Source organism: Mercenaria mercenaria, chromosome 6 (assembly GCF_021730395.1).
Source record: "Mercenaria mercenaria strain notata chromosome 6, MADL_Memer_1, whole genome shotgun sequence".
Taxonomy (NCBI): domain Eukaryota; kingdom Metazoa; phylum Mollusca; class Bivalvia; order Venerida; family Veneridae; genus Mercenaria; species Mercenaria mercenaria.
The window spans coordinates 38860385-38885280 of NC_069366.1; the positions used below are offsets into that span (position 1 = coordinate 38860385).

General features: G+C 35.3%; 1 protein-coding gene across 1 annotated transcript in view; it reads left to right on the plus strand.

The window, feature by feature from the left end:
- The window catches only part of LOC123549113 (probable G-protein coupled receptor CG31760), a 301128-nt gene that overhangs the window by 136308 nt on the left and 139924 nt on the right, over nucleotides 1-24896 (plus strand). The window contains exon 2 of the mRNA XM_045336939.2: nucleotides 6560-6743. Coding sequence (XP_045192874.2) covers nucleotides 6560-6743 — 184 coding nt within the window. The remainder of the gene's footprint in view (nucleotides 1-6559; nucleotides 6744-24896) is intronic.

A 24896-nucleotide genomic window follows, 5' to 3' on the forward strand; every position in this document is an offset into this window, starting at 1 on the left:
AAATCTTTAGTTTTTGACTTTTTGAAATCTAACTTCAACTTCTCTTAATTAAACTTTTAATTTTTAAGACTTTTAATGATATTATCACGTAAGCTAATTGCAACAGGTTGTAAGTTCTGTCAGACCATGTTAAGAAATGTCCATACAAACATAAGCTTTTTAAAATGATGGAAAATATCAATTTTTCTTTAACCTAAATTTGTAGAGATGAAAGATCAATATTGCTGAAAAATAATTTATTGCCTGTTCATTATGAATCCCTAACTATCAGCAGGAAGGCCTATAGTCGTTCCAGCTATCAGTTATAAATGCGCATTAGTTAAATTATCACATTTTAAACAAGGCCGTTGTGGATGTACAAAGATTTACATATATTTTCCTTTGTCCTGCAGTGGTAATTTATTATAATACAGACTCGTATTGATCAAATAGATTGAAATGTAATATAACTTTAATGTAGTTTATATTGGGCGGTCATGTCTTTTTGCCCTACGTAGAGTGCGCGTGCGTTGCTAAGGTTCGTACAAATGTAAATCCCTCTATACTGTTTGGTGTTTTTCTTAGCGCTGATCATAACCAAACGTTAAGGCTGTCTACATCCGGATTTGCTCGCTCGCAATAATTATCGGTTAAGGTGGTATCACGTTTTGTATTTCCGGTGAATGATAAAAAACAAAGAGTATTCAGTTCTTTCCAAAAATCGTTATATTATAATTCAGCCGAAGAGTTCCCTTTTCCCATCAAAAAGGAACAATTCTTATATCTTAAATACGAAGTTCGGTACCTTTATTACAGACAATAGACTAAAACAATAGCAATTCTTACGTTACTTCAGTGAGCTCAGCAAAGCGATTTAAAGAACAAATATTGATATGGAGTGTAAAGTAAGTTACACACTACAATGTCCTACCAAGATACTTACAAAAAACAATGCTTATGCAGAATGGAAAGATAAAAATAAGTTTGACAGATCGTGAAAACTAATGACAAATTTTGACAGGTTTATGATGACTCATGACCTAATTAACAGTTTGCTTTTGTTTATACCTTCCAGTTTGATTTTCTTAAAATAGCTCTTCAATATTGTAGCTTACAACTCATAAATTAAAACAATAAAAGAATACTATATCGTTTTGTCTATCCAAATCATGTAAGAATTCCGATTGATTCAGTCATGTGTCACTAATTAGAGCAACTCACAGTGTTAAAATTATACAAAACACATCCCTCATTTTCATATAGATATTGAGGATTTATCTAATAAGCACTTGTATTGGAAACACAGTTTTAATACCAATTGTGTATTGCAATAATGCTAAAATATTTCAGCCGTGACGTGTCATTAAGTCGGTTCAATATGCACGGTTTCATCCGTGCCTTCTGTATCGGGTAAGGTGATATCCGAGAGTCTGTCATCAGAAAGTAGAAGACACATTGGCACCGTCAGCGTTAGGTGGCTTAACATCGGAAAAAAATTTCTTCGCATTATGATAACTCTTCTAAAATTCCTGTACATCTTGTTTAACTAGAACCTTGTCGAGACAACACCCGGTCTTTGTTTGCGCTTGTTGTATTATGCACTAAGACTATGTCTTCATTCATTTTTATTACCTCAGACGCAAAAAGATTACCCAGTGATTCCTTTTAATAGTATATAATAAGTTTAGCACAATTTCCAGATTTTCTGGCTGAAAGTATCTTTTCCTTTGGAAACCCATGAAAGAACAGGTTATATAGCATCCAGTTCAGTACTATCCGGCACCGATTTCTAAGGCACAAAACTTAGTAGTTAATTTAACCTTTCTGTTTCGATAATATTGAAAAGCTTTGTCAAGCTCAGCATTTTTAGAGACTTAAGTTCCTGACATGTTTGAAAATAGAACGTTCTGCTATATCAACTTTTGTTAGTCGGGCATCAATCCCGAGAACTGTTGTTTTCAAGAGAAATGACTAGAGTATTTTGTGAAAACGTTAGAATATAATTGATTTAGACGACAACTGATCTAGCACTGACTTTTAAATATAATCAGTGTATGTATTGCAACCTGGGGAACATTTGACTGAAACTATGGGGAGGCGTTTATAAATAAGAAATGTGGCGATCTAGTGGTTAGAGTGTCGGCCGCCCAATCTGGAGTTTGTCTGTTCGAGTCCCATTGGGTCACTACTATACCATCTCATATAGCACAAGTACTGTTATTTCTAGGAAGCGGACTCGAAAATTATTCAAATAAGCTTCAAGCTTTCATTACAATCGAACTAAAATAAATTAGTATGCTACTACTGGAATTCGGAGTTGGATTCTGCTGAGGTGTGTAGAAAGCTGAAACTTATAAATGTTCATATTTGTCAAAGAAGACATGAAGATGGGTTGAAAATATCCCGTGTGAGGATGTTATGCCATTACACCAGCATCCGGACGTTTTTCTGGTGGTTAATTTAAAGTTTCAGGTGATGTCATGGGGAATTTTTTCACTTTAGGTATGTAAACTTAAATGAAGTTTACCTCGAAAGTTATCAATGTCCTTTAGCAGACATCTGTGCCTTTTCCAAGAGATTTACGTAAGTGCATCTGCTTAAGTTTGTACAATGCATAAGCAAAACATAATGTACCGCTTGACCTTTATTTATTTCATTGTGCGTGATGCATGACATAATCATGATAATGCAGGTAAGGCTTTCACAATTATTCAGTATATAGGCACATAAGCAAATATCCATATTAATCAGTGATGAAGACAAACTTTCATCCTCAAAGTATACCAAGTATTAATCTACAATGTACACCATGAAATACTTATTCAATTATTAGATCTCCCAAATTATCCATTAGCCCATAAACATTAATATTTCACGTTTCCATCAAAGCAAAACAAAACAACAATAATTAGTCCGAATAATGTATAATCGCCTTCAGGCCTCCTTGCAGACTGATACAAATAGTATACATGCTTGTGTACAATGACGTAGTTTAAAAGACGACCATGAAAGCCGGTCTCCGATAAAGTTCAGTCAACTTTGGGTTGCCCACATAAAAACATCAAAGGTGTTAATCTCACATTCAGAGATAATTGCCTGCGGAAGAATGACCACATGAAGGCCGTATTAGTCACTTTTCAGATAACTATTCCGCAATTGTGATTAACTTGTAGATAAACACAGCGTATTTTAGCTGATTGTTTTTCTTAATGAAAAGGGCGAAACGACTGAACATTTGAATGAAAATGAAATTATTGCAACTATAAAGTATCGTACAGAATAACATAATTTGAAATGTCAATTCCTTCTGAATTTCTAAGGTAACAAGTGCAATATTTGCGTGCAAGCAACATATGATGGTTTAGAATTCTAGCTGATCAGAACGGAAGGCCGTTGTGTACGTTGCAGTCGGGTGATCAAGTAGTTGACATGTTTTCACAGTGGCTATGCATACATTGTTTACCACTTAACTAGCGTAACTTGTTTGATCTTTGTCACACCGACACAATTAAAGGTCAACATGTTTGATACGTTATTAAATTGTTTTCCTGCAATCAATGCAAATCAGAGTGAAAACGTTTCGTGCTTTGTCTTTCACAAGCGTTAATACTGAAAAAAAAATGGATGACCTTTTCTAGGTGCATGTACTATTGACCGAAATAAACACCTCTTTACTAATCATACCTGTTTTGTTCTTAAAACTGACATTTTGTTACAAGCAAGAATGAAGTATCTTTATCATAAAATTCTTAGTGGTACTTCTCATTATTATTATCGGATTTGAATTGTTAAAAGCTTTTGCTTTTTTTCGTTTCCATAAATAAGCCGAGAAAACATCTGAAGCGGTGAAGCAATGGTAAATCATAAACAAATGTATTATTATAGTGGTTTTGAAAACTATAATAATATTATGGTGCCTGTTTTCATTTTCGACTAAGTCATGGTAATGCATTTAAAGTTAACTAATATGCTCTTATTAAATGCCATGCTAGTAAATAGTCAACACTATTGTCCGAGGTCTGAAGAATAACGGAAATAAATTATCATAGATTTATTTTTAAATTGTTGACTTAATAGGACCAGAAAACATGTTTTGAATGTAGACTGTTCATAAAGCACAAACTGGACCGGCGATTTCTATAAAAGGTTTAATGATAGAGGTATCAATGTTTCAAGAACCTGATAAGTACCTGCACCTGAGACAAGAGTAATTACTGTTTACAAACAAAGATACAAGAAAATCTCAATATTTCATTTATCGATATAAACAAAGCGTTCATGAAATTCACATTTGGAAAATAATTTTGTTTTTAGGAGTTTAAAATTTAATTCTAGACTGAATATAATGTGTTTCTATCTTTGAATCTTTCCTGTTTCATTTGTCTATAGACCTGGATATGTTAATAACAGAATCCCATCATTTAAATGCTCCCTAAAATGAGGTTATGCTAAGTGTTTGATTAATACAATTATCAAGCACGAAACATATACCTATTTTCGGTTCGAAAAATGCAATAGAAAACAATTCGGTACGGACAGGACGAGGTAGGACGGACAGGGTGAGACAAATAGGACGGGATGAGACGCACGGTCCCCAAAAGTTTTTTTTTTTTCGTGCGATCAGTATAACATATAAACAGAGTGCCCTATTCTAAACGACAATAATTCAATGTAGTTCATGGAAACAAAACTTCCTAAATAGCCAACAATTGCATCCGTTTCAAGCTAATTTTATCATCCTGCATAAGGAATGAACTAGTTTTAACAGTTCACTTCTATAATAAATTGTTCTATGCGCCTGTCAGCCTCAGGCAACAGTTCTTATGCCGCCCTTGCTTCCCTTGGATAAAATAGGGTTATTATAACAGTAGCTTGATCTGGGATGCAGTATTTGGCTCGAGTGGATTTTGCCAGATAGGATCTCACGAGGCGCGCAAGCGCCGAGTGTGATCCGACCTTGCAAAATGCACGAGAGCCGAATACAAAGTCCCAGATCTAGCTACTGTTATAATGACCCTTTTATTATAAACCTTTACCACTTTGATTCTTGTTTTGTTCTTGAACGAAATCTTCAATGTTTATCGATATTAAATGGAACATAGTTAAGTTTTTATGTGCGCTTTTATAGAAATGTGTCGGGTCATGCATATTAATGAAAATAGTCCGGCAGCATACAATACGGAAGGTACAATACGGAATTTAAAAGGTACAATACGGAATTTTTGTCGGTCTGTTCATATTTAATTGTGAAATACAAGCAGATTTTTTACAGAATTTATATAGGTATATAATAAAGTTTGTTATTCTTAGAATACAGATAAAATAACTGTTAACCGTTTTAATCCTCCATCACCCATTTTGTTTTCATTTGCCTACTGGGTTTTTGTCAATGTGTTGTCAGTACGAAAATATATAGGATTACCTTCAATTTCAAAAATAAAAGGAAAAAAAAACCATCATGTTAATTATCGTTCGAATGCCTTGGTTTAAGTCTGATGGCTTAATGTCATTTATCCGGAAAACGTAAAATAAAGCTTGAACTTGTTTTTACGGAAATGAAAATCGTTTTATGAATTAATGGCAACCCATGAGTAAATTTATTAAAACGGCAACGTCACTATCTTTCTAAAGATTTGACACATTTAAAACTAAAATAATGTCTTACAATCAGCCGATCTCTTTTAATCATGGGTAGATGTCTATAAAAAAAGCACACGGATCAGTAAATTTTGTTTCACTATATTATAGATCACATGTTTATTCATGACTGTGAGCAGTTTAATCATAATCTGTATTTTGGAAAACATTCTAATCGAAACTGATTTTCGCATAGGCACCGATTATGAAAACTTGCGCTAGGTCAAATCTTTTCAAATCGGTACATAACCCTATCCGTTTTATATGCCCAGTTTGCATTTATATTCTGAAATTTTAAAAAAAATATATTTTTTAATAAAAATAAATTCCGAACGTGCAAAATTACTGTAAACAATGTGTTGCTTGTGACTATCAAAATAGAAGAAGTGGAAAAGCACAGGTCGCCCAACACGACATAAACCACAGGTCGCCCAACACGGTCGCCCAACACGACATAAACGAAAATGTTGCAGGCTCGGTTTGATCCAGTCTGTTCACGGGCGGTAGTTGAAATGCAAGCTACCGTCCACGCCCTATAGCACCGGGTTGAGCAGAACTCAACATTTACACACATTATAAGTACCAGCATACAATTTAGAGACATCCACAGATGTATTCATACGGCGACGCACATGGAACCTTCAATGATACACAGAGTTCAATTCCATGAAAAGCGGCGTATGGTCCCTAGATAAAATAATGGTTTTGCCCTAAACGAGAAAACAATGGGCAGAACTAAACAAAGGGGATCTGAGGTATGGAGCCTGCATATCACAGAAACTGCCAAAAGACAAAATTAACAGAATGCTTATCTTAAAATCTGAAAGGCATTAATATATAAAACGTGATCTTAACAAACATAAAGCAAAGCAATGTGTATGTTAACATGGCGGCAGTCTTCTCAAAATATGGTTAGTAAGTATTTCGTAATTTGTCTTTCTAGGAACCTCACAGTGGAGATACAATGACACTACACAAGGTCCTCCGGAGATGGACTCGACCATAACTGTTACCTATGACGACGGACACTGGAGTATTCCATATTTTGACTGCGGGGGAGGATATATTTGGATGATGACATATACAGTACCATTCTTCGGATACAAAAACGGCACTTTTAAATTCAAGTAAGTTTGTTTCTTATCATTGTATTTAAAAGTATACGGATGCTTACATGACACATATAACATTTAGGATACCTCTCTACCGCTTTCCTTCGAGTGCGGGAGGTCGTGGGTTCGATCCCCGGCCGTGTCATACCAAAGACGTAAAAAATGGTACTTGTAGCTTCCTCGCTTGGCGCTAAGCATTAAGAGGATAGTGCTAGGACTGGTCAGCCCGGTGTCAGTATAATGTGACTGGGTGGGGTATCATGCCACGTGTCTGCGGCGTGATATTCCATTGAGGCAGCACTATAAAGTTGGGCATTATGCTCACTGCTACAAGTAGACACCGTCGTTTATATGATTGAAAAATTGTTGAAAAAGACGTTAAACCCGAACACACACACTACCGCTTTCCACCTTTAAAATATGTTAAGGTCAAAGATGAAGTATTATTTACCAGGTTACGGGGTTGGAATCCCTGTCATGGCAACACTGGAAATTTCCGGGATGTTTTTTAGTGTCACCCACAGTAGGAGGATTGTGCTTGCATCAGTGCTCTACACTGGGCACATTAAGTTGGAGTATAACGTTTCATGAAATTCTATTTGCCAATATCTTTTAGGGTTTGTATATTTCATTATAATGAAAAAGTATAAAAACCTATTTACTCTTGGAAAGGCCTTTTAAATCTCTAAACAGTTTGAACAAACTTTAGTATACAGATACAGATCACTACTAATTAAGGAATAAAATGTCTCGACAGTCAGCTGTATTGAGAGAACGGTTTAGCAGATTTTTAAAAACTTTGTTTCAGTTTTATTAACTATGTTGTATGATGAAGGGCGAATAATCCTATGCCACGACAAATATCACACCTGTAGCACGGGTCTCTCAAGCAGGCAAAACCGTATACAATACAGTAAGGCTTTTAAGATACTAAGTTAGCCGGGCATGATTGTATCTAAAATTCTTACTCTTCTAGGAACTTTGTCTTAATTTTTCATTCTGTTCAGATCGGTCAGTACTTTTTATTTAACGTGTATGTTTTTAAAATAATGCTATATGAACTTGAAGTGATATAATTTATTTAGACTTATTTTAGACGTGCTGTGTTGTAATATTCCGTAATGTTCGTTAAGTTTTAATTTCAGATATTTGATGTAGTTGTATACCACATCAATCTTTCAGAAAAAGATAACCCTTAATTATCAAACATTAGTACAATTTTTAAGAGACTCAATACAACTCAATTTCATCGACTGATTCGGTTTGAGACAAACGCCCGTTGAAATTGAGAAGTAGGACATTAATTAAAGTATACATAAAATTGTACACTTAATATAAACTGCTGTGAGCCTATCCGCTGATATAGAATTATGTGCTACTGCAGCCGTTACAGGCATGTCCCAACGGATGATTTTGGCGATTGTTGTGCTCAACGAAATTAGGTCTACCAACCCCCTGCAGAGATGATGACGTCTTTATTACCCTATATTTGTTTAAGCTGACAATAACCACTGATTATTTTCTAGAAAAATCCCTTGGTGTCAATATATTAGGAAAAAAATCCTCGAATATTTTTATGGCTTTGTAGTACATAACTACATCTAGGTGACATGAGACCTGAAGGAGATTTCGATTGTGTACTGGTCGTGTGGAATTTTGTACATTTCTGTAAAATGGTAGTAATCATGTACATAGGTAAATTTGCTATGATGGCTTGTTTGCTGCTAGTGTTTCAGTATTTTATACACCTATAAAGAAGTAAACAGCATTTTCTCTTATATATTTTGAATCTTCAATTGTTTTACCAACTGACACACTTTGGGTCGATGTAAAAATTCTGCATTGACGAGAAAGGTATGTACACGAATTCAATTTCAAACAAAAATTGCAGTTCATATGCACAGTATACATTTTTGTGTTTTGTGCAAATTCCAAAACAACTTCAGTAGACTGTCATTGTCATGCGAATACTGGATGTTTTATGATCCCATGATCCCAGTAAAACCATACTCTTGTATAAATCACAACCAGAAAATGTGTATGCATAATTATCGTCAGAGATTTTGTTGTTGTTCAATGATTTCAAGAAGAAATAATATATTGCATCTGTCTTTAATTATACCCCCACCAAACATGTTTGAGGGGGGTATATAGGAGTCAGTTTTGTCGCGTCCCGTCGCGTCCCGTCCCGTCCCGTCCCGTCGCGTCCCGAAATCTATTATCTCAGTTATTACCAAATGGATTTGATTCAGACTTAAAATACATGTTCCACCTTATCACCCACATCATGTGACACAAGGTGCATAACTCTTGACACCAAGTTTTCATGAATTATGTCCCCTTTTACTTAGAATTTAAGGTTAATTTTGTTGTATTTTCACTATATCTCAGTTATTACTAAATGGATTTGATTCAAACTTAAAATAGATGTTCCACCTCATCACCCACATCATGTGCCCACATCATGTGACACAAGGTGCATAACTCTGACACCAAGTTTTCATGAATTATGTCCCCTTTTACTTAGAATCTAAGGTTAATTTTGTTGTATTTTCACTATATCTCAGTTATTACTAAATGGATTTGATTAAAACTTAAAATAGTTGTTCCACCTCATCACCCAGATGATGTGACGTAAGGTGCTTAACTCTGACATAAATTTTTTTATGAATTACGTCCCCTTTTATTTTAAATTTAAGGTTGATTTTGATGTATTTTCACTATATCTCAATTATTACAAAATGGATTTGATTCAAACTTAAAATAGATGTTCCAGCTCATCACCCACATCATGTGACACAAGGTGCATAACTCTGACACCAATTTTTCATGAATTAGGCCCCTTTTTACTTAGAATTTAAGGTTAATTTTGATGTATTTTCACTATATCTCAGTTACTACTGAAAGGGAAGTAACCTTTTTTTAACTTTTGTACTGAGTTTCTTCCCCTTAAATTCCAGGAATAAGTCTATTTTTAGAAATCCTATTTTTAGATTTTCAATATTTTAGGTATTTTTCTAACTTTTTTATTATAAGTCCTATGTAAAAAGTAAAAACATTTTTCTGTGGTAACAAGGGTCGGTAAGACACTTTTTTGTACTCACTTTTAGTGTATCTCTAATATTAGAGATTTAATATATTTACTAGTATTACTATACTAGTATTATACTAGTATTACTTATTTGTGGAAGCCCAGGATGAAGTACTCCAAAGTATTTTTAAGATTTCTTATGGTTGCCATTCTTCTGTGACAAGACCGTATGGTGGGGGTATGAGTCAATCCTGTGACAGTTCTAGTTAAATATAGAAATTACCATAGAAGTTGTTAATTGGAAAGACGGGTATTTGTTTTGTTTTGGGTTTAACGCCATTTTTCAACAGTATTTCCACTATGTAACGGCGGGTAGTTAACCTAACTAGTGTTCCTGGAATGTGTACCAGTACAAACCTGTTCTCCGCAAGTAACTGCCAACTTTCCCACATGAATCAGAGGTGAAGGACGAATGATTTCAGACACAATGTATTTTATCAAATCGTCACGGAGAACATACGCTTCGCCCACGGCTCGAACTCACGACCCCGAGATCCGTAGATCTGCACTCTCCCTACTGAGCTAAGCGGGAGGGCTAGGAAAGACGGTTAAGCTTCCTTCAGTGTTTTAACCATCGCCATTACGCCTGTATTTTGGAGTTCTTTAAAAAGGACTAACGAAGAACATCAAAATATTTTCATTTTGTGAAGAAAAAATCTAATTTAAATGACCTTCAGATAGTTATAAAACGTAATAAAGTACAGATCTATTTTGTCATAGAAGTTTCCTTTATAGTTATAAACAATACTTACAAAAAATGTACATCATACACGTGCAACCACTGTTACTGGAAATTATTGTGTTTCAGTTATACCTGTCTTTTGCCAAGAACTACAGAATCAACATTTATACTGCAATAATTGATGTCAAAACGTCTATAAATGTATTAATGTATAGCCGTGTAATCTTACTTCTGTCGTAGATTGTTTGGCTGAATAATGATTTGACTTGATTTATTGCTTAGGCCTCACCAAATTAAAAAGTTGTTCATCGGATTTGCCGCTCGTATATTTTCAGAAACACACAAAAAATTTTTGTTTTTGTTTTTGGCTTGCGCTCGCTTCATTGAAAAAAATCAACACAAAATATTTTGGTGCGCTACTTTTTACGGACGTAAAAGTGTATAAACGCTTATACTTCCAGTCCCAGATTGTTCTCAAATGGATTTTAATCAAAATAAATACATACTACGCACACATGGTCTATAATAAATCATAATACTTTTTAGTTGCATTAAAGTTATTTCCCCTTTATGCAGTTACGCCATTTTCTTCAAATGTTTACCAAATTACGTACTCCAAAAATCGATTTATTTCATTGAAAACTGGATGAAGAAAAACATACTTATTTGTTTGATAACATCAATCTACATTATTTTGGCAAGGGTAGATACTTATTGATGCATGTCACTGATCTGTTTTCTGTTTTTTCCTGTCCAAATGATCAGCATTTGCATACAAAAGTTAGTGGGGTAAGGAATTTACATTACGAATTATTTTCAGGACAGTTTTGATTTTCAAATTTTCCAATCATTTAGTAGACTAATGTTAATGCACGTTAATCTCCATTTCAGACTTTAATTGAGACTTTGTTTCAACAAATTTAATATGTTATGAAAGTTTAAAGTTAGAAAAAAGAGCTGTACATAAGACATCATGCTCGACTTTTCTAAATCAGATCTTTGCCAGTAAAAGGGGCATAATAGTCAGAAGCTATTAAAGTACAGAGCTATTGGTCATTATATAAAACTTAATTAAAAATATTCTATGTTAAAAAGGGGCATAACTCTGTCTAGATTCAGACTTAAGAATATTGTTTCTCCTGGTGTAGACTTTGACAGTAAATAACTGTTCTAAGTTTCAAATCAGAAGCTTTAATAGATCTAGCAACACTCACATAGATATTTGATGTATCAAAAACTTTGTAAAGTCAGCTAAGAATGCTACATTTTCATAGCAGTAAATATTCGATTCGATATTTGATTACAGTGTACTGTATGACAATGTTATTACCTTTTTTCACGAGTTCGCTTTGTTGTGCGTCTGCGGGTTAGATTTTCACAATCCCTGGGGACTTACTTTTTAATTTAAAAGGGCTATACATTCTATTTTAAGGTTTTTATTAGTCAGTCGAGAGCCAAATGAAGACAAATATATTTCTTCGCTCGCTCCTGATTTTCTCAAAAACCAAAAAAAATATTTAAATTATTTTTTCACTCGCCGCCTCAAATTTTTCAGAAAAAAATCCGATGAATAACTTATCAATTTGGTGTGGCCTTATGTTTGACTTAATATCTGCACTGTTACATTTTCGTTATTCAGCAATGGAATACATTTCGATTATACTTGCGTTCTATAGTAAACATTTTCTTTGAACATTCTGGAATGAACAGATTTATTTTTCGCTCAACTCCATGAACTCAGCGTGTCATTTGCCGTCATTCGTCATTCATTTGTAGATTAGATGATGTAGAGGAACGTAAAAGAAGTATCATGGAATTTAAAGATTAAGTGAGCATTAAAGTAGATGTTACTCTCATTGCCAAAGTATTATGTATAAAATATACCAATTCTACTCAAGTTTTCCTTATAGGTGTCGGTTGTGTCAGCAAATGAATAGTAAATGAACGAGTCAACACATATTTTGAGACAAAGGAATGTTTCTATGTTATTCTCAACTGGACCGTCTAATATAACATTTTGACTGACCTAGTATCGAAATTTGACTAAAATGCCTTCGCTGGCATGTTAATGGTATTACAGGACACGTTACGCTAAAAAATATAACGCACGTTAACAATGTTCATTTTGACAAAATGAATTTTATCAAAAGTTTCTCCGTATTGATCAGAAACTTAAATTACAATATCGCACTTAACTCTAGTTTTTATGGATTTTAAAAAAGACTGTCCTTGAATTTCTGTAATAATCTTTCATGTGTTTTTCTCCAAAAGGGAGATAGCACGTTCGAGTGTTGGAAAATATTAAGGTGATACATGTAAAACTAAACAGACGTGTTCGACCCAAACGTAACCTTTAAATAGTATCTAGTCTGACATCTTTTTCAATTTTGAGACGATTGCTTTTATGTAAAATTTATAGGGATATCATTATACTGATAACGTTGCAATATTATAACCAGACGAACAAATGTATATTTGTACACCATAGCATATAACAAGTGCATTGAAAAAAAATGCATTATTCTGAAATGGTTCGAAAATATGCCATTGTTTCTTGCTTCCATATATTTTGATATATGGACGCGGCTATTTAATATATGATGCAACCACTGCTACATTCTTTTCAGTCTCGGATAAATTTAAGATTAAATGCTTTCAAATGAACTGTCATATTGTTCAAGGTGCACGAGCAACGGTTTTCTGTTGCCTAGCTATGACGCGATGCTTATAAATCCTTTCTGGTCACAAGTCAAGTCAAGTCAAGTCAAGTCAATATTTGTTTATTGTCGGTAGATAAAATAACATTATAAACATAAGCTATGTATAGCTTTTGATCGACATATTCATACATAGTGATATTAAAGTGCCCTCTAGGGAGCCCCACAAAAAATTTACAAATATTTTCTATCCAGAATGACATGGTCAATGTGTTACGTTTCCATACAAGTCGCAGTCAAACAGGAAGTGCAATCAATTTTCTACATGTCCAGATAAACAGAATTTACAAATCCTTTGGTCAACCGGTTCAACAACATATCTTCCTGTTTCAGTTCTTAGCGGTAATATACCAGTGCGAAACAGAACAGAACGCTCATTATTCTTAAGATTTAAATAAAAATGGGTTTCAGTATCAAAATGGCTCTTAAAAGTTATATATGTTCTTAGTTTAGACACATGCTGAATATCTTGCGACCAAAGTCTTGCATATTATTCGTGAATTAATGTATTCGCCATTTATAAGTCAACAACAATTCTGTGGTTGAAAAAAATGCTCTAATCCTACCGTTATCGTCATGCTTTTAATGTCCGACGACCAGACACTGTTACACTTTAAGTAGTCTATGCTAAACACCTGTTTTGTAATTGTTCCTTCTCTTGAGAAGGAAAACTTAGAACTGGTAAGTCTCACTTGACTGAGCAACTTACCTCGTAAACTGTTGTCATTACAAGCTTGCCAGTCAAACTCCGTGACCTTAGAAATAACCTGTGACGTTAAAATTATTCCCTCGTAATTGAGGCGACTCTCTGCTGAACGAGCCCCGCGGAATACATGTTACTAAACCCGTGGATGGAAAAGTAGCGTTGCTGAAACATGCTAAACCTCTTATTTGTCACAAAGGTTAACATACGTCTCTACCTTCGAATGCGTGGTCAATATGTGAAAACAAACCCCATTGCGACCCTCTCATTGTGCGCAACAAACTCGCGCATCGAACCCGGATGTCACACTCACGAGATTTAGGACAGATACTACTAAATTATAGCCATGAATAGCATGATCAATGACCACTAGGTGTGTTGTGTGCGAGGACGTAGACTGTTAGCGCATCAAATTACTACATTAGGAAGTTAAACAGAAAAAAGCGAATATATATCAAGAAGGTAAAATGATCTTGTCCTTGCGTCCAATCCTGGGGTTCCACACACTGATGACCAATATTTGAAACAGACATTGCAACCAAAATTTTACAAGATGATCATTACATATTTATATAGATGTGCCCTAAAAGGAACTTTTGCTTTGCTTTTACTTGTTCTACTGTCATCCATTAGTAAAAGTCGATTCCACATACGATTGATAGATCCACACCTTCTGTACTGACTGGGTAACCAGCCAGTGTCTCCAATCATGGCTAAAACAGGAGTGAAACGATGTACCCCTAGAAAATAGCGCATCGCTCTCTTTTGAGTGTTGTCAATCTGTTGATAATTTTTATAGTCCCAGATAGAAGAACAGTAGACAAGAATAGGAACGACGCACGATCTATAGAGTTTATCCTATGATTTAAAGCCAAAGTCCTTCATGTTATGTATTTTATTGATAATGCTGCCCAGTGACGACCTGCCCCTTTGCGTAAAGCCTCACAGTTGTATGCAAAGTCATTTTTTTCTCGTGAAATAGAACATCTTAATATTTGTATTTGTCCACTGTATCTAAATAGTGTCGCGAATTTTGAACTGAAAGTCAGTTTTTTGTGTTCTTCCACGCCAGAAATGCGTACATTTAGATTTGTTTGCATTGCTTACCACTCTCCAACGCTTGCACCAGCTTTAGCATTGACTGTAGTTTCTCTTCGCTATTAGCCATGAGGACGATATTGTCGGCATACATCAAAATAGACAGCTTTCTATCACCTACTGGTATTCCAAGGTCAGTCAATGTCTTTGACCTCTTTCTTGAGGTCATCGGCGAAAATAGAAAAGAGCGTAGGAGACAAATTAAAGCCCTGTTATATCCCCAGTATAACAGTCGAACCAGTCTATAGTTTTATTATTGATACGGATACAAGATACTGAACTGGTGTCAATATTTTTATGGAGTTATACAACTTCCCGTCAGTATTGTTAATCAACAATTTGTACAGAAGCGTGTCCCTGTCAATGTAGTCAAAACAACGTTTTAAGTCAATATACGCTGTAAACACTTCTTTGCTATTTATTGTTACGCTGTTTAATGTTGATACATGTTCCTCGCACGAGTGTTGTTTCCTGACATCAGCTAGAATGTCATTTGTTCAAGGTACACAGTAAGATCTTTATTAAGAAACGGGGTATAAAGCTTGCTTACACATGACAAAAGGTAAATTCCTCGGTAGTTCATCGGAATACGACCATCACAACTAGAATCTTTCTATATTGGACAAATTTAGGCTTTTCGCCATAACCTTAGGACGGCCAGCACATATTTATGCAATCTCGCCAGGCATACGTATGTTTTTGACAACACAGAAAATGACCTCACTCGCCCTTTAGCTATTTCCGGAAGTAAATAAAATGAAAGTAGAAATGCTAAACTTGAAAACGAAAGCCGCATTTTGATTCGTAGATAGTCAGGGGTCACGCGCAGGGGTCACCCCGTCTAAATGTACTTTATTATGAATTGAAATTACCTGGGCTTTAGTACAGCATGTCAGCTTTTAATCTATGAAAAAATATATGAGCTCTAGATAAACAGAAATCCCACAGGGGTCCGTAACGGACCAATGGTACATTGATAATTTTGGAACTTCATCAAATCGCTCAAAATGTCATTTTTGATGTTGTCTGAGAGTGTCAGTATATGCCTCAGATGTAAGATATAACCGTATTTGAGAGCTGCAGACCTAGACATTTCAGAAATATTTTCAAAATAAGTTTCGTGTCATAAATGTTGTTTCTACGGAAGCGTGAAAGGGCCATCAGACGCTAATACGTTTTAGTACGTTAAGGCTGCGGAAAGGATATGGAAGGTATAATACTCAAACATTTACTGAAACAGAAGTTGTACCACGTTTTGCTTTTTCAGCAATGAAAGATATTTCTTTTAAAGTTATGTTTGAATTCAGTAACGTGTTCGATTCCTACAAAGGGTCACTGATATTGTTTTCTAACAGTACTTTATGAATTTTTGCGCGATCATAGTGAATTTCGCCGAAATCACCGTTTTCCACACAATGGTATGAATGATAAGATTCTCGTGTCACCGCTCAAAAACGAAATGCTCGTCGCGGACTATATTTCCCTGACTGTCAACAATCTCGATCGGAATGCGTTTGTCCTTTTGCGGTGCAAGATGTGCGCCAGAATTCATTCGGGTTATTCGTAGACATGTCCTCAATATCTAACGCTTGGGATCGTCTGTGGGCACATCCATACTGCCTTAAAAGCTTATCAGATGAGTTTCTAGCACTTATATAAACCATACGTAAACGGGATTTAACTGTTTTACTGCCGTGACAGTTTAAAAATTCAGTTTCTTTAATTCGCTTAGTGTTCCACGGTGCCTACAAATCATCGTTTCAGAAGGGGTTTTTTTTTTGCTTTTCAACCGTTTCTTAATAGAATGAGAAGACCCATGTTTAGGAATATTTGCCTCCATTTCTAATTTAATTGTTTCACAAAGGTCCTGATAAATTGCATCAATAGCCCCTTGATTTTTCCTCGCAGTTTCTATTGTATTGATTATACGCACAATCGCCGCTCTAGACGGCACGCTAGTCATAAAGCCTTCCGGAATACGTTTTAAATTGTTACGAACCTTGCGGGGACTGTTTTTATTTGTTAACCCGTTAATACTATAATCTGTTTGGAATTCCGCAAGTAGGACAGAGTGATCATCGCTCGTTATTTAGGGGTATTTCACGTCCAATAAAAGGCCATTTATGGTATTTTAATTGAATTAGCTTGCAGAGTAAATTTTGTTTTATGTATTATAATCATGTTCTATATAATTTCCATAAATGAATGGTAGGAATCATTACATTTTAATGAAAACACCGGTTAAACTTTCAATATAGAAGATTTAGTCATATATTCTGTGACAGATATTTTCTTGTTTTATTTCTTCTTTTTTGCCTGATCTTTTGTTTTATCTCTCTCTATTTTATATGCATATATCTTTAAACTTTATAGCTGTATAGAATAAATACTTATTTACGAAGTTTTCGGAAACATTGAATCCCAGAAAATTATAATTTTCAGTAATTCTCTTTGGAAACTTGTCAAATTAAAATTTAAAAAAATGATGAACTGGCCATTAATGAAATTAAAGGAAATAAGCCGCATACGTTTTAATGAATGAATAAGCAGTTTCAAAGAAAATGTGTCCAGTTTTGAATAATATATAGAGAATATTAGGTTAGTCGAAGACAATATAAAGATCGAGGTCGTTCTATTTATCCAACCGTCCGATATAAAATCATTTTTACTCAAAATTCCGCACCAACTAGGTATGTATCTGATTCAACAACAGCTTAAAGATTAGTACGCCACTGAAATGTGTGACCAGTTTACACAGTTCTTTGGTAATTTGATCTGAAATAATCTAAATAATGAGGAGGTGTTCTTCGACGATTTGACTGAATGTTATAATCTGTAATTAGATATAGTGCAGCTGTTGAGTGGCATACTCATTTTCTGATATTATGTTTACGTGGAGCTAAATGCTGATATATATCTCATCGGTTATATACAAAAACATAAGAAATTGTCTTTGTATCGTATAAAATTCAAGAGCTTCAGATCGATATAAGTACTAATCCCCAACGATAACGTGGTTCCCGCCGAAACGCAAGGACGAGTCTAATTCATGATAACGGATGAAATAATCATTCATAATGCTTGCACATTACTTGACAAGTAAATATTAGTATTTCTTTCATTTCAAATACCCACTAAGTATATGGCAACATAGCTCAATTGGGCGAAAGGCAGATAATAATTGGGTACAAGCAGATCGTTTTGTGGGTTCGAATCCTCACGAGTGTTTTTTTTTTTTTTTAGTTTTTTTTTCCTTTTTGTTTTCCGTATTTTTGTTTCTTTCTTTGATGGACGCCACTTTCGGTGTATGTGCATGCGTCCGTACGATTTTGCCCGGACCATAACTTTGACATCTTGTTTATATTTCGCATTAATATTCAATGAGAAGGGTGTCATGCGCAAACCCCATGTTCCTATCTCAAAGGTCAAATTAAAGTTTGTCCGGAGCATTTTTTCTTCGTGCATGGTAGGATTTTGATGTAACTTGGCATCAATGTTCACCATTATAAGACGGAGTGTCATGCGTAAGAAGCAGGTCCCAAGGTCAAGGTCACACTTAGAGGTCAAAGGTGCTGGTGGGCTCGACATTCTGCCCGTGGGCATACTTGTATTTGTATATATGTCTTTATATAAGACACTAGTATGTTCATTATTTGCATGGCTTAGTGCATTTAATAATATCATCTTTGTTATGTAATACACTTCCGATCTGTCATCTCGCCTTTAGATACCTCTGTCGTGTTGTCACAGAGCTCATGAAGGAATCTTAATTTTTATTCAAAAGTGAAAAAAAAATGTTGATGCTGAGTTTCGAACCCACACGGCAAAACATCTGTTGAACATGGACTGTATGCTTTACCACTGAGCTAATTCTTAACTGGTACAAAACCTCCAAATATTTAGATTGTAACATGTTAGTAAAATGTTGAATTCCCTATGTTCCATTTTAATCTATTTATAGTCATGTTTGTAAATATCAAGTTATCGTTGGGGCATAGTACTAGTATACTTTCTAGATAATCACTAAGACATAAACACCGTATATTCGTTCTGAAGTAGACAACCCGAAAAAATGCGAAATAAAGTATGAAAAATGTCTATTTTTAAAAAAAATACATTCCTCTTTCTTGTCCCCTGAAAATGCGATGAAAATAAACAAAAAGAATCTCATTATTAAGGTTTTGTTTTCAACTGCACCGCGGAAGAATATCTTTGATCGAATTACTGCTATGACGCCCAAAGCGTAGTTGTAATGCAATCAAGCTTACTTCGTATATGTCAACATAAGTATTTGTTAATCAAAGCCACACATCAGAAACACTTCAAGCAGAAAACGGTATTCACTTTCAGGTTTGAACTCGACTCTTGCAGCAGCTACCTTATCTTTATACTGAGATCTGTGAATAGAATCTGTACCTAGAAGCTTACTGGACTGGATTTGCCTTGCTTATCGGTATATCTTCTTTGTAGTCCTTACCAACAAAGAAGATCCTAAATAATCCTACAAATGTATTTTTTGTCCTTGTCTGGAAATGGATACATGTCTTGAAAAGTATAGATATGTTTTGTTGCGTTATCAATAATATCGTATAACTTAAGTACGACATAAAAACATGTCGTATATATATTGCGTATAGAATTAATATTAGTCTCAAAGCGATACTTTATTCAATACCAAAAAAGATCAAACAATTTTGGATTTTATGTCATTGTCTTACTTCCTTGATAGGTTTCGGCTCTATCGCTATTCTTAACTTTAATTGCCGCTAAAACTAAACTAAAAATGGCGATCTTTATTTGTCATTAACACAACACCAGGTTATATTTTATAAAACTTCCTTTGCCTGTTCCATATTAAGAACGTTAAACAATGTCGATCTTTTTATTGTTTTCGAACCTTTGTTGTCGTTACCATCTTCAAAACTTCTGAAAATATCGATCTATATCTTACAGAACAGAACTGTCTTTGTCATTGTCACTGTTATCGCTATATGAGAACTAGTAACAATATTGGTCAATATTTTATAAAACATGATTATTTAATGACATGGAACGCGACAAACAAATAAGAGAAGATGTCATATTACACACAGTAAACATTATTACGAGTAAATCAACACTAGACGCTTAAACGCATTTGTAATTCTGAAATTACCTTGAGCGATGATTATGAACGACGCTGTTTGAAAATTACTTTCAGTTATAAAAAATAAGTTATTATTATTGAATATATCGCAACTGGCTGGAGGCTTAACATTTGAATAAAAGCAATCATATAAATTTCTTTGATGTTTTTTTTTATAGCCGAGATAATCAAAACGCATTTCTTCAATAACGAAATATCGTGTAGCTTCGGGTAAAACTTGTAGAGCGTAAGTTTGTTCAATACAACGCTATTGTGTCAAGATTTTTAATCAGTAATTTCTAAATGTACCCCGCTGGAAGTTCGTGTAATTAAATTTTGCAGTGTTAATTCCGAACGTTGCTGACCGACTGTGAAGTTATAACTTGTGAATGTAATGAAAAAAGTTACATCGTTATTGATAAGTAACAACATACTTTTATAATGTCAAGCTATATGTAGTATATTCGGTGGCCATCTACCTTACATTGTAACCACTTCTCCTTCCCTCCGGAGCGTGCACGTCGCGAAGAAGGCACAGGGCATCGCCATACGTGAAGCCAAGACAACTGTCGGTGTCCTGACTAATCCGGAGGGAGTGGAGTGGGAGATGGGACGACGAGGATGGGTCATGCAGACTTCCAATGACTCTACACGGGGGAGCCGACAACTCTACTTCGGTAGTTTAATCACAAAAAGGCTTCGGCCACCCGGCTCCATTCAACTCGTATGGTAATGATGGAACCCCTGCATGGCGACAGACGGCAATGAACACCTCAACGCTGCGGCAGATCTTCTTCGTGGGACACTTCTGAGTGGCACAGTCGTGTTGACCAGACAGAAGACCTGCCAGTACTTCAACGAATCCACAGACGGCATGCAGAGAAAACCCCGAGCTGCTCAAACTTCACGCTCAACGTGAGGGGCGAGCGGTGAGGGGTACCAACACCACGAGGGACCAGCCTGCACCTGCGGCATCTACCGCCCTTTAAAGGGCGACCCTTGCCACACATTGCCTTCCATATATTGTCTATTGGCTACCATGGGGGAGCTGTCATTTAGGTCTCATTGATCGTGACAGTGACCCACTTTTGGCTTCAGAATTACTTATCTTTAGCATACACTCTACGGAAATTCCGTAGAGGTAAATTTCACCACTTTGGCTTCAAAAATCATCTTTAACTATGCCGGGGGTCTGTACTCTTACATAGCGTAATGGTCTCTTACATAGCGTAATGGTAATGCTATACTGTGTCTGAAAGGGCGAATGGACCCTTAAATAAACTTAAACACTGACTGACTGACTGATACATTGTAACCAATGTAGCTTTGAATTTTAGTCGTTGGTTACGGAATAATTAAACAATTATATTGCTGTAATAATTTTGCTCGTTTTTGAGACCATTACCATTATTTGCATAAGTCAGAGATTAACTACACCCCTTCAGGTCGAATGAAACGCACAATAGTTTGTTTGATATACTCGGCAAGATCTTTAAATGTACTCATGCACTCTTATTTGTAGTAACCGATTCAATGAATCTATAATCTACGTAAATGTCATAGCTTAAACGCATACAAATGCAGTTGTTGGAGTGTTTGCAATGTTGCTAATTCTTCAAAGTGGAAAATTTGAGTGGCGACTGTTACGTATGTTACATTTTAAAGTATCTTTATCAACTAAAAGTCAAAATTATACAAGTAAGCTTACTTTGACATCTAAAATAGAAAGGAAACTATTGGTACCCCAAACCTTTCTGAGTGAAATACAGATAGGCTCGATTTATTGAGAAACAGCTTGTGATTTATATGTATTACATTTGTGTGCACATTGTCTATAAGCTAAATTGATTGTAAAGTATTATATTTTCTCATGAAAATATACAAATTTGCGAATCTTAACACAATTATTTGATGATGTTTTATTAAAAATTCAGTAATTTTGATAATTTTATGAGTTATTAAAAATGGCGAAAACGTAGCTCGGGTGGATGGGGTATTTTAACCCTTATATTTTGGTATAAATCATCAAAATTTGGAATAAGTTGTTACAGTGAGCCTTTAATTGATTTAGAACAGTTTTATAAGCAAAACGCTAAAACTAAAATTCAGTTTTAAAACAATCTACTAAAAATTGTGTGTAGTCAGTAACACTTTCAAAGAGAGAATTCCGCATTTTTCATACAAAAGGGTTACTGAATTGAGTAAAATTTTTGTTTGACATACGTTAGGAAGCGATATCCTGTCTTAAACAATATCGGAATGAATGTATTAATGGCTGAACTCAATATACCTTTGCCTAATTTCCGGGTTACGAAATCGAAAAACTTGAGGACGTACAGAAACTGGCCCACAGACCAAAGTCTGTTCATGCTTTCAACGTATGTTACCCTTGGATGAATACCCTGGAATCATTTATATTACTATACTCACAAAAACAGAAGAGATGTTCTTAAAATTGATTAGGTATAAAATTGCAAAAATATATTTCTTTCAAGGTTGTTTTAGCTGCAGTTAAACATGTCGTAACAGAAATATTACTACGCTTTACCTCGCTGTCAGTGTTAATGAATGCCTACACACGGCGGACCCACGACCCCAGAATGCACACACGTACTGAAAGACAGAAGGTCGTGTGTATAAACTAATTAAATAGTTGCTTTTTAAACACATTACATTTTATTCCAGAATAGCATACACGTGTGCTTTCTGGACTCAGTGCCAATCGATTTTGCGTTATGACGTAAAAAATATGTTGTCAGTAAGTGTCCGCTTCCGTTTGCAGAGTTACATGTGTCCTACATTTATCTTAAATACACCAATATTATAGGAGGAATAGTACTGCGTTTTATATCTGCAGCTGGTGACAAGCGGTTTGAAATCAACTGGATCAAGATTATTTGGGATTGCGAGGAAATTGACATTACTTAAGCGTCTGTATATGTCGCTCAAGGTTGATTTAGACAAATTACTTTCCGTTTTGCTGTAATTTGTTGACATACGCACCATTAATCACCGTATCAAGCTCTGACATACTTTGATAAAATATGTTCAAGCACGTTGAACCGTCCTCCGAATTTCCCTGTAGCAGGAGAAATAAGTCACCGCCGCTTTCTTTGTTACATATATAACGATAGATGTCTCTCTAACGTTAAAGACGGAATGCACTCTTGAAATAGAAATAAAAAGAGGCTTATTATATACAGAACAGGCAGTTTCAATTTTCTACAGAAATAATGCATAACATCTTTGTACAAAGGGTTTAAACGGTTTAACAACATTTAGTCAATTTCATTGCAAAACACCAAAAATGATAGTCTTAGATATTCATTCAGTAACTAAAGCCTCTTGAGAAATAAGCAAGATTATTGTACACATTTGCTCTGTATGTTTAGATAGTCTCACTTGATATGAGAAATATTATAAATGCATAATATCGTTGAGATCTACAATTTTAAAAGGAAAAATATCTACGAGAAGCTTGGGATTCATATAACATAACGTATCTGTTTGTAATATAACGTAGATTGTCCCTGTATATATATCTGTTTGTAATATAACGTAGATTGTCCCTGTAAGATCAGACGAAAATCTGTTTGTTGTATAACGTACATTGTCGCTATGTGGTCAGAGGAAGATGTACTTCTTTTTTAACGTAATTTGTCGCTGTGTGATCAGGGAAGAATCCACTTGTTATAAAACGTTGATAGTTAACCAGGTTTTCGTAGAAAACCAGTTATTAGATTGGGGTATGTCGTCGGGCGGGCGGGCGGGCGTCAAACCTGGTTTCCGCACAATAACTTAAGTTTGGAACAAGCTATAGAAACCAAACTTGGCCTGTAGATAGATGGTAAGGAGACGAAGGTTTGAATTGCATTTAGGATCATCTGGGTCAAGGTCAAAGTCGCTGTTGCTAAAAGTAGAAAAAAATGGTTTCCGCACAATAACTTTACTTTGCATTGATGTATTGAAATTAAATTGGCCTATAGGTAGCTTATAGAAAATCCAAGGTTGGGATTATATATGGGGTCATTGGGGTCAAGTTCAAGGTAAGGATAACTTAATCTTCACACTTAGAAAATTCCACGGTGGCGCAGTGGTAGCCTAGTGGTAGAGCGCCCGCTTCGAGTGCGAGAGGTCGTGGGTTTGATCCCTGGCCGTGTCATACTAAAAACGTAAAAAAGGTACTAGTAGCTTTCTCGCTTGGCGCTCAGCATTAAGACTGGTCAGCCCAGTGTCAGTATAATGTGACTGGGTGGGGTATCATGCCACGTGTCTACGGCGTGATATTCCAGTGAGGCAGCACTATAAGGTTGGGCATTGTGCTCACTGCTACATGTAGACGCCGTCGTTTATATGGCTGAACAATTGTTGAAAAAGACGTTAAACCCGAACACACACACATTAAAAAGTCAGCAAACAAATATTGTGAACTAGATCCTATCTCAACATGGTTATTAAAAGAATGTCTTGATGAACATAACACCAGTGATAACAAAAATTATAAATGCATCTCTAGACGCTGCGTATGTGCCAAAGTTCAAACATTCACGAATAGGACCTCTTCTAAAAAAGCCAAGCCTAGATGCTAATGTCCCAAAAATCTATAGACATGTAGCATTGACGCTTTTTGTATATGTTCGTAATTATAAGTTATGTAGGTAGACAAGAAACCATAACTCTCTAACTCTCTAACATATTTTCATAGATAAGTGACTCTTTTTGTTGAAAATTTGTGTTTCATTTTTAAGTCCA